This window comes from Trachemys scripta, chromosome 1 (assembly GCF_013100865.1).
Source record: "Trachemys scripta elegans isolate TJP31775 chromosome 1, CAS_Tse_1.0, whole genome shotgun sequence".
NCBI lineage: Eukaryota > Metazoa > Chordata > Testudines > Emydidae > Trachemys > Trachemys scripta.
Window position 1 is genome coordinate 132900064 of NC_048298.1, and position 17237 is coordinate 132917300.

At 51.4% G+C, this 17237-nt stretch overlaps 1 protein-coding gene across 1 annotated transcript in view; it reads left to right on the top strand.

Annotated features, from left to right (window-relative positions):
* Window positions 1-16366, top strand: part of LOC117885049 (alpha-2-macroglobulin-like protein 1) — a 36676-nt gene extending 20310 nt beyond the window's left edge. Inside the window, exons 18-36 of the mRNA XM_034786146.1 lie at window positions 556-679; window positions 3641-3866; window positions 4011-4137; window positions 4435-4556; window positions 5163-5217; window positions 6254-6337; window positions 7381-7557; window positions 7786-7867; window positions 8334-8490; window positions 8711-8785; window positions 9333-9495; window positions 11022-11236; window positions 11520-11735; window positions 12945-13069; window positions 13615-13705; window positions 14188-14256; window positions 14736-14838; window positions 14929-14970; window positions 15886-16366. Coding sequence (XP_034642037.1) covers window positions 556-679; window positions 3641-3866; window positions 4011-4137; window positions 4435-4556; window positions 5163-5217; window positions 6254-6337; window positions 7381-7557; window positions 7786-7867; window positions 8334-8490; window positions 8711-8785; window positions 9333-9495; window positions 11022-11236; window positions 11520-11735; window positions 12945-13069; window positions 13615-13705; window positions 14188-14256; window positions 14736-14838; window positions 14929-14969 — 2252 coding nt within the window. The 3' untranslated portion in view covers window position 14970; window positions 15886-16366. The remainder of the gene's footprint in view (window positions 1-555; window positions 680-3640; window positions 3867-4010; window positions 4138-4434; window positions 4557-5162; window positions 5218-6253; window positions 6338-7380; window positions 7558-7785; window positions 7868-8333; window positions 8491-8710; window positions 8786-9332; window positions 9496-11021; window positions 11237-11519; window positions 11736-12944; window positions 13070-13614; window positions 13706-14187; window positions 14257-14735; window positions 14839-14928; window positions 14971-15885) is intronic.
* Window positions 16367-17237: the final 871 nt, after the last annotated feature.

Sequence of the window (17237 nt, forward strand, 5' to 3'; positions counted from 1 at the left end):
TGGGAGAGCATTTTAACCTCCCTGGACACTCCATTTCAGACTTAAAAGTGGCCATTCTTCAACAAAAAAACCTTCAAAAACAGACTTCAACAAGAAACTGCAGAACTGGAATTCATTTGCAAACTTGACACCATCAAATTAGGCCTGAATAAAGACCGGGAATGGCTGGGTCACTACAAGAAGTAATCTCCCATCAACTGTTGAATATGGGCCATCCACCCTGATGGAATTGGCATCGTTAGCACTATGAAAAGTAATTTTTAATCTGTTGACATTCACACCTTCTTGTCAACTGTCGGGAATGGGACACATCCACCCTGATTGAATCATTGATCCCCTCACTTGGTAAGGCAACTCCCATCTTTTCTTGTGCTATATATTTATGCCTGTATATTTACTCCTACCACTGTAATTTTCACTCCCATACATCTGAAGAAGTGGGTCATAGCCCATGAAATCTTATGCTTTAATAAATTTGTTAGTCTTTAAGGTGCCACAAGACTCCTCATTATAGTTACTACACAGAGTAAGTAACCTCTCTTTTGTAACCTCCAGCATTCCTCGGGAGTCTCACAACAACAGGACATAGGACCACCATTTCTCCACCTGCACCTACAGTTGAGGAGAAAGTTCGCAAGTATTTCCCAGAAACATGGATATGGGATTTGTTTTCGGTTGGGTAAGTAGAGCAGTGCCAAATTTGGCCGTCTTAGCATGATCCTGGATGGCCAAAGATCCAGTTGGATTTTAGTGTTCTACAAAAGTGGGGGAAATTGCTGAGTCGCACACTTAAGGAAATGTTTCGATGAATATATTGTGGGTCCTTTAACTGCCAGGCTGATGGTAATAGGGTTTGGTGGCTGAAATTTCAGTCAGGTTTCTTTTGTTAGATGTCCATGATCATAAGTGCTTGAATCCATTCACTGGAGGCTGGTGATGTGTGAATAAAGAGAAACAAACCTGTTGTAGCGTTATGATGTTTGTTTGGTGTAAGAGTACGATATTATACTATCCCACTACTGAGAGCAGCCTGTTTTAGCCCTCTAGGAACTGTCCTGCATTAGCCCCCACAGAGGGATGGGATGAGCTAACAGAGCTATTCTGTCTCTAACACCTACAATTCTTCTTTTGTTGTTTTCCTTTGTATCTCAGTCTGGATTCTGTTCAGATCACTGAGGCTAGGTCTATACTACCCGCCTGAATCGGCGGGTAGAAATCGACCTCTCGGGGATTGATTTATCACGTCCCGTCGGGACGCGACAATCGATCCCCAAATTGGCGCTCTTACTCCACCAGCGGAGGTGGTAGTAAGCGCCGCCGACAAAAAGCCGCAGAAGTCGATTTTGCCGCCGTCCTCACAACGGGGTAAGTCGGCTGCAATACGTCGAATTCAGCTACGCTATTCACGTAGCTGAATTTGCGTATCTTAAATCGACTCCCCGCTGTAGTGTAGATGTACCCTGAGAAATAGGGCCCAGGTTCTGCTCACCTTGCCTGCTCTGGGGCAGCTGCCTGTAAATCTATCCTGTCCGCCCATCGTCCTCCTAGAAAACATCCCTGTTATGTGCTTAGTCCACTTAACATTCTCATTATTCACATCTCTGGCAAAAATTGATTCTCTAGGGTCAAAGAAAACATTTCCAACTGCTGGAGACACAAATCTAGTTATCTATTGGCAGGTTATTTTCTCTTTGATGAAGCATAGGGTTATTGTCTTAATAGTCACTGTGATGTCATCCACATGACAATCTCTTGACTAACTCAGCTACACTCATTCAGTACAGAATCACTGCTACTATGTGTTGTAAACTTGGCATAGACTTAGGGTTGCCAACTTTCTAATAGCACAAAACCAAACACCTTAGCTCCGCTCCTGTCCCGCCCCTTCTCTGAGGTCCCACCCCCTTCTCACTCCATTCCCTCTCCCTCCATGGCTCGCTCTCCCCCACCCTCACTCATTTTCACTGGGCTGGGGCAGGAGGTTGGGGTGCGGGAGGGGGTGAGGGCTCCGGCTGAGGGTGCGGGCTCTGGGGTTGGGTTGGGAATGAGGGGTTTGGGGTGAAGGAGGGGGTTCAGGCTGGGGAAGGGGGCTGGGGTTCAGGAGGGGGTGCAGGCTCTGGGAGGGAGTTTGGGTGCAGAAGGGGGCTCAGGGCTGTGGCAGGGGGTTGCGGGCTCTGGCCGGGCGGTGCTTACCTCAAGCGGCTCTGGTTGGCCCCCAATGGGCTAGCACCAGCTCTGTGTCCTGACTTGCAGTCTGCTGACCCAAATCCTGGACTGCTGCACCAGTGCTGGGTGTGCTCCAGCTGGCTGCACGAAGAGGCTCAGTCAGAGCAGGGAATCCCTGTGCATGGCTTGAGGGGAGTCTGGCACCAGCCTCCAGAGCAGGAAGGCTCAGGCTGGTAAATTTCCAGCTGAGGGGGCACAAATGCTTTGCCTCCCCACCCCATGCCCAGTGCTGCACATGGGCGGTGTCACTGCGGCCTGTTGTGCTGGGTCTCCGCGGGATCCTCGCTGCCGGGTTGGACCGGCTGCAAGGGGCGTTGTGCAGCACTGGCCACCTCCTTCCAAGTTCCTCTTGGTCGCGGCGCCCGCCCTTCATTCTTGGCAGCCGGAAATAGTGGCCTGGCTCGGGGTAGAAGCCAGAGGTGGCGGTTCAGCCGGAGGGTTGAGTGTCTGAGCGGTAAACCACCTAGGAGCTGGACCTGCCAGCCACTTCCGGGAGCCATGTGGAGCCAGGGCAGTCAGGGAGCCTGCCTTAGCCCTGCTGCGCCACCAACTGGACTTTTAACAGCCCAGTCAGCAGTGCTGACCAGAGCCGCCAGGGTCCCTTTTCGACTGGGCGTTCGGGTCAAAAACCAGACACCCAGCAACCTTACATAGACTCTACAGGCCCCTAATGTGCCCTCACATTTTGACTGTCTTCCTAGCACACAGAAGTGGGAGTTACGAGGCCTTGATTCTATTGCTTGGCTCTTCCACTAACTCTCTCTGCCCTTCAGCAAGTCACTTCACCTCTCTGTTCCCTCACCTGTGAAGTAGGAGTAATAATATTCACCTATGTTTGTAAAAGGCTTTTAGATCCACAGGTGGTGAATGCTGTCTGTGGAAAGTGCCAGGTATTATTATTAATGAAATCTCTCTGGCTAGTGGAAGAATCTTGTTCTGAGGCAGGGTACCCTTGCCCTAACAAAAGCCTGTCTGACTCATAAAAATCAGGGGCCAGAATTATTCCAGTCAGAAATTTTAACAGTGAAAGTTCCAACTCTGAGCTCTACAAGGCTTGGTGGGGAACGTAGAGATTCAAAGAACATCTACAATTGACTCCACGTTGACTTCAATGGAAGTTGAGGGTATTTAGCATTTTGCAGGGTAGGATTGTTTATTGATGTGTCTAACACAATTGAACAGTGAGTCTTTGAAAATTCTGTCTGTGGTATGAGTGAAAAACAGAGATGGGCCCAAGCCACAAAACTGGGATGTGGGTTTGGATCCAGATTTCAAAGGCCCCATAGTTCAGCTTGTTCTGATTGCAGTCATTGGATTGGGAGCTTTGGGAATAAGGGCTCTGTGCCTTCTTGAGACATGACCGCCTGATGCCTTCTAGTAAAGGATTTTATCTCTGCATGATTTTTCCTCTCAGTCCCACTGGAAACAGGGATGTCCCAGTCACAGTGCCTGACACTATCACTGAGTGGAAAGCTGGGATGTTCTGCACATCAGAAGTGGGCTTTGGACTCGCCCCAACCACCAGTCTCCTGGCCTTCAAGCCCTTCTTTGTAGAGCCCACACTGCCATACTCTGTGATCCGGGGAGAGACTTTCACCCTGAAAGCTACTGTCTACAACTACCTGCTGCAGTGCATCAAGGTGAGTCCTGCTGGTGGCTCTGTAAGGAGTGAAGGGTCAGGGTGGGTGAGAGGTCACGTTGGTCCCTGACTCACCCTGGGAGCGGGTGGGGATAGCATGTTCCTCATCATCTCCTGGACTGTTTGCACCACTGCTGCCCCTTAGATCAAAGTGACCCTGGCTGAGTCCCCAAACTTCCAGTTGGAGCCGTGTGAGGGCTGCGTCTACACCAGCTGTCTGTGCGCCAATGAAGCCAAGACATTTAATTGGAGAGTCACAGCTAAACAACTAGGTGAGGAGGATGAGGGAGAAACAGCCAGGGAGGGGGCAATTGTGCCAATTACTAGACTGCAGTGCAGATTGCACTAAACAAGAAGAATGGAGTATGTAGTCTTTTAGCTTTAGGGCACCGATTGCCACCTACCCTCAGGTCAGGGGCACTGGCAGGATCAGGAATGGGCCAAAGAGCCATTCATCTCTAGGTCACTGGTTCCATTCATTGTCTCTGGTAGGTGACATCTATAGCAGTAACGGAGGGTGTTTTCCACAGGGGATTGCTGCTGGACAATCTGTCGTCTCTTGTTTTCAGGATCGGTGAATATCACCCTTAGCACAGAGGCCCTGGCCACCAAAGATCTCTGTGGAGGGGAGGTACCATTTATACCAGAGAGAGGACGGACAGATACACTGATCAAACCCCTTCTAGTCCAGGTCAGTTTGGGACTGGACTTAGCTCTTTTCTCATAGCTAAAGGGGAGGACATCTGAAATCAGGTTTTGCTCAGCCCCCATATTCAGTGGGGTGAAGTTTGGGGTCTGAAAATGTCCCCTCTTATTTAGGGGAACTAACTGGCATCTCCAGGCCTGAGCCAGGGTCTAGCTGGGTCCCTCCAGTAAGGATCAAAAGACATGCTTCTGAAGGAGATTTCCTCTACTTTATGCCAACCCTCGATCCTTTTGTGCCCCCTTCTGAGGGCAACCTCATCCCCCTCATGCCCTGGCATCAGGGCTTGCCTTGTGGCCATTGATCCTGCCTCCTCTATGCCCTATCTGAGATGCTGGGATAACAGACACAGCCAACTGATCCCTTCACATAGGCCCCACTGCAGTGGCCCCTAGCCTGGGAATCAGCATTGTCAGGAGCTCTGAAGTCCTTGAGTTGCATGGAGCAAGAAACCAGACAGATGTCTGAAAAGGACGAGTTCTCACAGAAGCCTGCCATGAAAACACATGTGGTTCATAACCTATTTGTAACCCTGTGTCTCTCCTCTCTCCACCTCCTCTCTGGTCTCTAATGTTGCTGTCTCCTCCCCAATAGCCAGAGGGAGTTCTTGTGGAGAAGGCTCACAGCTCCCTGCTTTGCCCTAAAGGAGGTAGGTGAGCTGCTCAGATGGGAAAAAGGGGCATAAGCAGATGCAGGGGGGTAGGGGGGATTCTGTAGCCCTGGGAAAGTTGGCTCAGGAGCAGCCTTTGTGTTTTATCTGAAGGAGGTAGGTAAGATCACATCTTGTCTGTGTAGGGCCCAGTGCAGGATTGTTCCTTGTTCTTCAGGGTTTTGTCCAGTCCTAGCTTTAAATGATTGAAGTAATGGGGCTGTCACTCCTTCCCCTGGGGGGCACGTTTCCACTGTCTCACTGCAAAGAAATGCTTCCTCATATCCAGACTCAAATTTCCCCCTTTCACCTGATTTACCGCTTCTAAGGCCCCTTGCTAACCAGCTCCTGGGTTTTCATAGATGGCAATCATGTCTGCTGCTTTGTCGTCGTGGCCAAGCTATATAAGTTGATTCCAATTTGAAAGGCAATGGGAGCTCCCTCTAAATAAGGAGAGCAGGACTGAGCCTATAATATAAATGTCCTTGCTGCTAGCATACAAGGGTGAAAGCTACTTCCCTTGGGCAACTAGATATAGCATAGATACAGCTCTGGACTGATCCAGTCTATAGGGAACAGACCTGCATTGGCCCCTAGAGGATGAACTGGAGGGGTTTCAGAGTTTGGTTCCCATCTCCACGTTTTCCATGGTTTATGACGAGGCCATTAGCAGAATTAGTGAGATCTAGAGGTCCAGATAAATAGACTAAACATGCCTCTGCCTCTGAGGTTTGAACTGTGATGGAGTAACTGAGGCAGGAAGAATCAGGGAGGTTGCTCTGGACAGTGGGGGCTGCAGGGGAGAAGGCTTTCGCACCCACAGTGGGGGAAATAAAGTGGAGGAAGAGAGAACTCAGGGCTAGGTGAGTGGATGGGGCAGAGAGGAGAGCAGAGACGGGGTCTGTAGGGTCGGCTGGAAGTTCCATGGAGGGGTATGTGAGATGCGGGAGCACAGCTGGCTCTAGTGGGAGATTTTTCTGGGGATTCTGGAGGGCGTTTTTTCTGATTCTCTTCCTGTTTGACACCTGGGTCTCAGTAACTCCAGCGCAGGATTCTGTGTCCCTGGAGCTGCCCCCGGATGTGGTTGAAGGTTCAGCCAGAGCCACCATCTCCGTCATGGGTAAGGAATTCAGCCCTGGGTGCCATGGGCAGGGGGTTCTGAGGTGACTCTGATCCAGACCTTATATCTGAGTATGGCCATGGGGAAGCCCAAACTGTGAACCCCCAAAACTTCCACTGATATTTGACAAAGTCCCGGCCATTTTCCTCCCATTTCCATGGCTGCATTTCCTGGTTCCAGCTGGGGCTGGATGCCCCAAAATACCCGGCAGGAGAGAGGCTGTTCTTGTGGGAGCCTCCGGCAGTGACCAAAAACAGCAGCCGCTACCCCAGGGGATCGCACGAGGAAAGGCCTGGATCCCCCCGTCTCCTCTCCCTGGGGGGTCAGCCCTGAGAGGTTTCGGTAAAGTCTGAATTATAGACACTGAGCTTCCGAGTGCAGATCCCAGCCCAGGCGCTGAACGCTGGGAAGGGAACCTCCCGATCCCCCCCATCTAATGGACCATTCCACCAGTGAGCGAACCCATCTCTTGTTATAATGGAACAGTCCAACAGGGAGGTGGGAAAACACCCTCCTTATAAAAGAATGGTCTACCTGAGAGGGAAAGTACCGCCCTGCCCCTACATTGCTTTAATGGTAAAATAACCCCCCGCACGCATGCACACAATGGAATATTCTATCAGGGATGTAAAACAACCTGTCCTCTGGGAATATTTGCAGTGGGAGGAAAAAATCACCCCCAGTGTAATGGAACTTTCCCTTTCCCGCGGTAAATATAAACCTTCACTGTAACAGAACATTCTACCGGGTGGAAATACCCCATGCAGCAATGGAGTCCTCCCAAGGAAAGGAAAATATCCTTTAATGGAAGGTTCCACCAGGGTGAGAACATCTCCACCCCCAGTGCAATAAATAATGGAACATGCTAACAGATTTGGCAAAAAACATACTTCAGGCTGCAATTCCACCAGGGGACGGGGCTACCATCACCATGCTATAATGGAACATTCCAACAGGAGAACTAACCTCCCCGCTTCTCAGCCAATCAGGATTTATGCCTGTTGCACCATCTGGGTTTCTCTCTGCTTTGTCCCGCCCGGCAGGTGACATCATGGGGACGGCACTGCAGAACCTGGACCGGCTGGTGCAGATGCCCAGTGGCTGTGGGGAGCAGAACATGGTGCTGTTTGCTCCCATCATCTACGTGCTGCAGTATCTGGAAAAGACGGGGCAGCTGACCCCAGAGATCAGGGAGAGGGCGACAGGATTCCTGCACAGTGGCAAGTACCCTGAGCCCAGCTCCACTAGTGTCCAGTCTGGCACCGGCCATGCCAGTAGCCCCTCTCCGGCACCCACCCTGTTCAAATCCATTCCTCTGTCTGGCACCCATGTAAATACCTGTCAATGATCTTGTAAACACTTCATTACCCCCACTCAGTGACCACTCTGTAAATATCCTCTCCCTGACACTGGTGGGTGACAGTATAGTTTTCTGCACCTCTCTCCAGGGTACCAGAGGCAGCTGCTCTATAAACACCATGATGGCTCCTACAGTGCATTTGGTACCACAGACCAGGAAGGTAACACCTGGTAAGTTCTGGGGTAGCTCTCTCATTCCCTGCAGTCTGAGAGCTGGGAGCCTATGAACTGGGGGATTGGGCTGTCACTGACCCCCCAGGACTCTTCCCACTGCTGCATGGGGAAAATTATAAGTGTCATGCTGTGCATTGTACATGCCCCTCCTACTTCATGATAGGCCCATAGTGCCTCAGACAAGCCATGGGAATGCAGCCGCCTCCGGAAAACAGGACAGTAACTGGGCAGAGAAATGGGACTGAGCACATGGCACAACAATGGGGGAAGGGAGCTCTAATCAAGGACTGACCTCCTTCTCCTCCTGCTCCCTCTTCCTCACTCACTCCTTTGCCTTGTTCTTTCTCCTCGCTCCCTCTCTTTTATTCACATTACTTATTCACTCTGTCTCTGTCCTCTCCCTCTTTCTACTCCTCTCCCTCTCCTCGTCCCCCTCTTCCATGCTCTCTCTCCCTGCCCCCAGGCTGACAGCGTTTGTGGCCAAGTGCTTTGGCCAGGCCAGGCCATACATCTTCTTAGATGACAAGAATATCCGGGATGCATTGAGCTGGCTGCAGATTTACCAGTTGCCCAGCGGCTGCTTCAGGAGCGTGGGGAAGCTCTTCCACACGGCCATGAAGGTAATGGTGTGGCGCCTGCAGGCTCCATGCAGAGCTCCACAGGCAGCCATGGGGCTTGACTCAGCTCGGCTTCCTTGACACTTCCTCCTTCTCTGCCTTGGGGGGATCATTTCAGGGGAGGGAGGGGATTCAGGGGCCTTTATAGAGATGGAGGGGGGGTCACTGGTCCCCATCCTGTTTGAGCCCCTCTCCCAGCTCTGGGTGTTTGTGCTTCTTGCAGGGCGGCGTGGATGGGGAGGTGCCCCTGGCTGCCTACATCACTGCAGCACATCTGGAGATAGGGGAGGCACTGAATGTGAGTATTAAGGCCCTTCCTTGTGCCACTCCTGCTCTCTGGATACCTTGAGTCCTGCAGAGGTCAGTGCCGGTACTTCACTTGCCTGTCTGCCTTGCTGGGGCGGGCATGGGCAAGGCACTACTCGGGGGAGGAGCTTGCACCTGCAGTGAAGAGGAAGGCACTGCTGGGGTAGGGAGAGAAGTCCAACCACTCCACAGGGAGGACGCTGCTGGGGACAGCTTGCAGTGCGGAGCACATCACTGGGAGGGAGCTCACGTGGATGGAGTCCTGTTGCTCGTAATCACATTAACATCCCAGTACAGTCCCAGCGCTGGTACAAGGCATTGGCCTGGAATTTGGTGGCTATTTGTGTAGGGGCACCCATGTGTACCCAGGCGAAGCACTGTGAGGATCGTCCCAAATGCCCGCATATGCCCTTGCATATAAACCCGTATGCACTTGTTTCTCTGTGTTTGTCAGCCTGCCTGTGTGTACTTACCCCCACACGTGTATATGATTGTATGTCTGTGCAGCCATTGCCTTTGTGTGCTTTCTCGCTCCACAGAGCACCGTGGTGAACAAGGCCTTGAGCTGCCTCACTAGTGCCCTCCCCAACATTACCAGCACCTACACGCAGGCACTGCTGGCCTACGCCTTCGCTCTGGCCCACGACACCCAGCGCACACAAGAGCTGCTCACTAAACTAGACCAAAAGGCCATCAGAACAGGTACCAGGACTGAACAGCATTGACTGACACACAGAGATGGGGCATGCCAGGAAGAATGCGATAGATCAGAGCATGTGTCTTGCACCCCAACCCCTCCCACCCCTGGCTTATGTCTGGGCCCCACAACCTGGGCTGTGACTGGACATTATGGGCCAGATCTTTGAAAGAGCCCAGCTCCCATTTACGCACCAAAGCATTTGACCAAATTTTCAAAAGCACCCAGTCTGTTGGGAGCTGAGCTCTTTGAAAATCTGGCCGCAAGCATCACAATGGGAGAGTCATGGATCTGGCTGGATGCGCCCTTCTGAGCCACCTACCGAACGGCTGTGAGGGGAATCCATGCGTCAGGTTCCCTGGGTCCCCAGGGCATTTTAAGCTTACAGAGCCTGAATAGGAAAGTACAGATCATAAAAACAATAAACATCTGAAACTGTAATGGCCGTCACTTTCTGTAATGTCTCACCCTTCCCTTAGCAGTCCTTAGGGACCATCAGTGGCCAGGAAGGAAGGCAGGGTGTCACCTGACTCAGGCAGGCTGTTACATGGTGGGTGACCTCTCTCCCTCATGGAGTCAGCTTCTGTGTGACCTTGCCCTCTCTTGCCCCACACTTCCCCTTCCAGTCTGGCTCCCTCTGTTTCTGTGTGTCTCACTATGTAAACCCCACCCTTTGTTCTGTCTTTTGGGTAAATTTCTACTGCTCCTGCCTTCCTACCTGCATTTAGGAGAGAAAGCTAAAACTGGTTTTCTAAGGATGCAGCTGCTTTTAAGTTTAACCTATGTGCAGTCTAAGTATTCCCCACTGTCCCTGTCTGCTGCATACCTGAACAGGTCCTGTCAGCAGTGGTAGATCCATATACATATAGGTATTCATGATGTAGCAGTATTTCATAATACAACTTCACAATATCAAGCAGAATTTGTAAATTGTACAGACATATTCCCAATTCGTCACAGGGAAGTGCTAGGTTCTTTTGGGAATAAACCCTTATTTAGGTGCCTAAACGGAAGTTGAGTTCTTTGAAAATCTGGTCCTGTGTGTGTAGGTCTGTGATATGCCAGGCAGAGGAACTGGGTAGGGAACAAGCTACAAGAATCATATTCGTCTGTGTGGCTGCTTGGGGGGCATTTATCTGGCTGCCTGGGTGGCTGTCCACCTTGCGCTCTGGGTAGTGACCGTTTTCCCAGCAATCTGGGTAGCCAGAGGCTCTGTGTAGCTAGGAGGTATTTACCTCTTGTGTAGGTAGTTTTGGTGTATTTACCTAATAGTGTGTGTAACTGCAGGTATTTGCTGTGCAAGGTGTTTACCTAGGAACCTGGGTCCTTCTGGTGTAATAGACAGTGATGGGTTTTTCACACAGTAACCCAGGTAGCTGAGAGGTATTTTCTCAGTGTTCTGTGCCACCCCAGGCAGTGGGACCCTCTCCCTCTGTGGTTTGACTGATTGGGTCACATTTACACCACAGTAACTCTTAACCCATCCAAGGCCTGAGGATTTTATTCTCCTGTTTTATTCTCCCTTTCCCAGGAGGGCAGATTTACTGGAGCCAGGCCCCCTCCCAGCCACCCAGTGCTGGTGTGTGGTCCCAACCCCAGTCAGTGGACGTGGAGCTGACGTCCTACGTGCTCCTGGCCCTGCTCTCCAAGCTGAACGTCACTGGGGCTGACGTTGCCACAGCCTCTGGCATTGTGGCCTGGCTCACCAAGCAGCAGAACGCCTATGGTGGCTTCGCCTCCACGCAGGTAACACAGGCCTGACTGCTGTGGGAGGTGATGGGCCATGATCCCACTGGAGAGAGAGTCTCTGCGCTGCGGCTGTGGGAATATGACAGTTATCAGTGCTCTGGGATGTGAATACTTCTGGGTGCAGGGACTGGGAGTGCAGGGCTACATTGAAGGGGTGAATCCTGATTTCAGTACCCTCAATTGCTGAGATCCCACTGTTCTGAGTGTTTTACACTTCTGGCTCCAAAGAGCACCCCTTTCTATCTCACAAACAGTGAGGTGACTGTCTCTCTCTCCCCAGGACACAGTGGTCGCCCTGCAGGGTTTGGCCAAATACGCAGCCCTGACGTACAGCGAGAAGGGAGACTCGGAGGTGATAGTGAAGTCCAAGGGGGGCTTTGAGAGGAAGTTCCAGGTCACCCACAAGAACCGGCTACTGCTGCAGCAAGCAGTGCTGACGGAAATCCCTGGGGAGTTCTCAGTGCAGGCCCAGGGCAGTGGCTGCGTCTATGCCCAGGTGAGATGCCCCTTCTGTGGGGAGGGACATAGCCCCCATGGATGCCCCTGTGCAGGGCCTGATCAGCAAAACACATTTTCATGGTCAAAGAGAGCCAGTTCCCTTGCTTACTCAGCAGCCAGGTCCCAGGTGATGCTCAGGCACATGGAGGCCTGACTAACAGCAGCTTTCCTTACCATCCCTTTCCCCACTGCTGTACCCCTGCCCCCCAAGGGTGATCTTGTGACAAAATGTGGGTAAACATAAAGATGGCTGGTCTCACACTGCTCCCAGGGTGCTAGGGGATCTGGAGATTGTGTGTAGGTGCGAAGTTTGCCCCTAGTGGAGAAGAACCCTAGTCCCAGCTATACTAGATGAGATCCTCTATAGCTCTTGGGCTAGAGGCCTGTGTTCCTGGGACTGAAACATCAGGGTTCTAGCCCAGTTCCCCATGTGTGGTTTATGTAGTTGTTGTGTCTGGGGATTAGGGATCTGAGCAGTAACTTGAGCCAGCGGAAGAGCATGAAATGTGATTAGGGAATCCAAGTGATGAGTTGGGTTCACTCTGATCTATGAGGACTTACTGGTGAGTATATGGACAGCTACTGGGCATTAGTAAAAATGGTCCAAATCTTGTTAGCTTTAAAAAGGAAGTTGATAAATTGGAGCAGGTTCAGAAAAGAGGTACAAGAATGACCTGTGACCTAGAAAGCCTTCCTTTGCCGTGAAAGACTAAAGAAGCTCAATCTATTTAGTTTATCCAAGAGAAGGCTAAGAAGTGACTTCATCACAGTCTACAAGTACCCATGTGGGCAGCAGACTTCTGATAGTAGAGGGCTCTTCTATCTAGCGGGCAAAGATATAACAAGATGCAATGGCTAGAAGCTGAAGTTAGTCAAATTCACTTTAGAAACCAGGTGCAAATTTTTACCAGTGAGAGTGATTAACCATTGGAACAATTTATCAAGGGATGGGATGGATTCTCCATCACTGGCAGTCTGTCAATCCGACTGGCTATCTTTCTCAAAAACATGCTCTAGCTCAAACAGCAGGTATGGCCTTGCTATAGAAATTACTGGGTGAGGTTCTATAGCCTGTGTCGTGCAGGATGTCAGATGAGATGGTCATAATGGCCCCTTCTGACCCTAAACTCTAGGAATCTACTAAATCTTTATCTCCAAATGATCCAACTAAAAAGTCTCTGTAGCAGCCTGTCTCTCTCCTCTGCAGACGGTGCTGAGGTACAATGAGCCTCCCCCACAGGTCTCTGCGACCTTCTCTGTGCGCATCACCACACAGCTGATCGACTGCACCAAGGGTGACATGCGCGTTGTCACCATCCGCATCCATGTCAGGTGACCCCGAGATTTCCCCTGTGTATACACCACTAACCTGGGACGCAGCCCCTGCCTGGAGCAGATCAGGGAGTGTCAGAGAGCTGGTTGGGTTTAGTGGCTGGGAGGGAGGAAGGGACTGCACGTTTTGCAGAGGAAGGTGTGGAGGGCAAATTTGGCAGCTGTGAGGGAAGAGGGAGGAAGGGACCAGGTGCTTCTGGGAGGGGTTGTAACCATGAAGTGTGGTTGGAGTTGATTTGCTTGTTGGTAGCAAGGAGGGAAAGGTGCCCCTTTAACATCCTTCTAGAGAGAGAAAGGTGTGGGGAGATACAGAGAGGGGAGTTGCTCGGGGAGACACGGGGGGCTGCGTCTGTTCAGAGCAGGGAAACCATCTTAAACACCCTCCTACAGCAAGCAGTGTATGCCAAGGGACCGTCCAGGGCCTGGTGCTTGCATGAGGAGGAAAGATGGGGTAGGGAGGAGGTGGAGGAAGATTTATAGCCTCATTTAGCCCCTGCTCATGGGGTCTTTGACCATCTGCATCCTTCCTCTCGCCCCCTGCCCAGCTACATCGGGAACAGAGTCACTTCCAACATGGTGATCGTGGAGGTTTCCCTATTGTCCGGATTTAGCCTGGCTTCGGGCTCCCTCACATCAGTAAGGCACCTGGGGAGCAGAATGGGGCCATGGTGAAAGGGTCCCATCCAGTCAGTGCTGGTGGGATCCATGCTTAGCCAGGGAGAGGAGGCAGGTTCCACAGACAGGTTCCTGGACTCCACCCTGAATGATGATGTCACCCCCTGTCTCCCTCGGACATTTAAACCCCAAAGCTGGCTGTAGAACCCCAGACACATGCCTTGAGAAGGAGCCCAGTCCCAATGACCCAGGCAAATCCCTGTCCCTCATCTCATAGGAGCTGAGCGACCATGTGGAGAGATCAGCCCTAATGAGGGGTGAGAGCTCTGATGAGAGCCTGGCTAGGGGAGGGGTAATAAGAGCTCATCTGCTTTCTGGCTACAGGGGTTGCCGGCAGGGAGGCTGCTCATGGCCTGGGGGGGAACATTTCAATAGGAATTCTCACCCTCGCCCCCTCAGAGACCCAACTCAACCATTACCTTTCATCTTCTCTCCTGTCCTAGTTGCAGAGCAGTCCCCTGGTGAGGAAAACGGAGGTGAGCCAGAGTGGTGTCTCCATCTACTTGGACCAGGTAGGTCTGTTTGAGATCAGGACTGTAATAGCTGGGGGCTGCAGGGCAGGACTGAGGGGCATTGGCAGAGCTGTGTGGGGAGCCCAGCACTGGAATAGCAGGGGGCTGCAGGGCAGGACTGAGGGGCATTGGCAGAGCTGTGTGGGGAGCCCAGCGCTGGAATAGTAGGGGGGCTACAGGGCAGGACTGAGGGACATTGGCAGAGCTGTGTGGCAAGCCCAATGCTGGAATACTAGGGGGGCTGCAGGGTGGGACTGAGGGGCATTGGCAGGGCTGTGTGGGAAGCCCAGGAATGGAATGGCAGAACTGATGTGCATTAGTCAAGGTTTTTCATGGGTAACCCTATCACAGCAACTGAGTTCCTGATTCTCATTAAATTCCTGCCCAGACTCCAGCAGAACTAACACAGTCAGTCTCTGGAGCCAAATTTAGGGAAGTAATGTAAAGCCTCTCCTCTCCCTCCCACCCCCCACCCCCAGCTGAGCAATACGACTCAGACATACGTCCTGCAACTGGAACAGGAGATCGAGGTGATCAACCTGAAGCCAGGACACATCAGAGTCTATGACTACTACCAGCCAGGTGGGTTGCTGAGCTTCTGGGGCATCTGGGCTGGTGGGGAGGGGGTGTCTCTGTGCCGGTGTAACTTGGATTCCTTGTCTCCCTGTGCAGAGGAGCAGGCCCTGGCTAATTACAGCGCCATCTGCAGCTGAGGTAGGTGTGAAGTTTATGGACGTGACTCTCTGCTCCCCTCTCTGCCCCCTGTGTGAATCTGGCACTAGCCTCTGTGCTCCTCACACAATGTCCCCACAAGGTTGGCAAGATGGCCCCTCCTGCTGCTAGGAACAGCCGCCAGTGTCTCTGTGCTGGAAATGTCTGCCTTCCCAGCTCTCAGGGGCTCCCTCCCTCTTGTCGTATTGAGCTTTGCATAGGAGTCTTTAGTGTACTCCCCATGTGACAGGGCATGTTCCTGGGACAGGCACCATACCAATGACAGCAGTGGGACCTTGCTACCAAGCGTTAGACCTTTTGTAATGTGCTCCTCCTGGGGCTGTGCATGGGGGACGTCTGGGAGCTTCAGCTAGTGCAGAGCATGGCTGCCCATGTGTTGCGTAGTGTGTCATGTGTGACATCAATACTCCATGGTCACCCTGGCTCCAAGTAGTGCTCCCATGTGGAGTTCATGGTGCTAGATCATGGTGCAGAAAGCATTAAATGGTTTGGTACCTGGCTCCCAGAGAGCCCCATTTCTCTCCCTGGGCCATTCTGCTGCAGCTGAGAGAGCAGAGTCATTAGAGCTGGAACTCCTTCAGATTACGTGAGAGGGGTATTCTCATTGTGAGCCCACAGCTCTGGAATTCGCTTCCCACCCCCGAGTCTGAATAGCTGAGTTCACTTTCCAGACACACTGCAAAACCCACGCCCCTTTTTTTCGTACTGGCTTGTAGAGGGTTCCTGAGTAGATGGTGTTTTGGATGGTATAATTTCTTGCTCTCTGTCTCTCTCTATGCTCAGTATCATCTCTTCAGTCTCACCATCTCAGTCTCCTTTACTCTCATTTTATCTCTGATTCACTCCCCTCCCTAATTGTCTCCTGGGTAATCTCCCCCTCTCTGTTCCATCACACAGGGAGGAGGATGTCAGATGGAAGTTGTGCTCCCAGCAGCAGGCCCTGCCCCCATTCAGCAGGATTCCTGAGCTGTCCTTGCTGGGCTGAGGGGATAAGGGGTGCCCCGACTGCCCCACCTGCAAGGGGTTGGGGCATTGGCACTGGGTGGGTGGGGGATCTCCATGGGATCCATATTGGATTGCAGGGCTAGGCTCAGGCTAACGTTCCTCACCCCAGTAGCCATTTCCTGGTGAATTTTTTATATGTCTGATTATTTTTGATCATTTGAATCTGGGAATTTTCTTGACTCTGAAAAAAAAAAATAAATAAAATGGAAATCACATACCCCAGACACTGCGGTATTTGATTGGGCTCCATAACAACAGTCATCCCAGAGGAAATTTGTGGGTAATTTGTGAGGCTGACACTACTGGTGTGTCCCTGACATTCACTTCTGTTCTCCCAATGATAATTTCATAGATTCATAGGCCAGAAGGGAACCATTGTGATCATCTAGTCTGACCTAGTGTATAACTCAGGCCATAGAACTTCCCAGAAATAATTCCTAGAGCAGATCTCTTAGAAAAAAACATTCAATCTTGATTTAACAATTGTCAATCATGGAGAATCCACCACAATCCTCGGTAAATTGTTCCAATAGTTCATTAATCCCACTGTTAAAAACAGGGCCGGCTCCAGGCACCAACTGAGCAAGCAGGTGCTTGGGGCGGCCAAGGGGAAGCGGCGGCACGTCGGGTTCTTCGGCGGCAAATCGGCGGCAGGTCCCTTGGTCCCTCTCGGAGGGAAGGACCTGCTGCCGAATTGCCTCCGAAGAAGAAAGTGGCGCGGTGGAGCTGCTGCCGATCGCGATCGCGGCTTTTTTTTTTTTTTCCGCCGCTTGGGGTGGCAAAAACCCTGGAGCCAGCCCTGGTTAAAAATGTACACCTTATTTCCAGTCTGAATTTGTCTAGCTTCAACTTATAGCCATTGGAGCATGTTATACCTTTATCTGCTAGGCTGAAGAGTTCATTATTGAATATTTGTTCCCCCTGTTGATATTTATAGGCTGTAATTGAGTCACCCCTTAATTTTCTCTTTAAGTTTCATAGATTGAGCTTTTTGAGTCTATTTTCTGATCCGTTAGTCATTCTTGTAGCTCTTCTCTGAACCCCCTTCAGTTTATCAACAACCATCTTGAATTGTGGGCACCAGAACTGGACACAGTATTCCAGCAGCGGTCTCACCAGCACCAAATATAGAGGTTAAATAACCTTTCTACTCCTACTCGAGAGTCCCCTGTTTATGCATTCCAGGATCACATTAGCTTTTTTTGCCATCACACTTGGGAGTTCATAGAATATCAGGGTTGGAA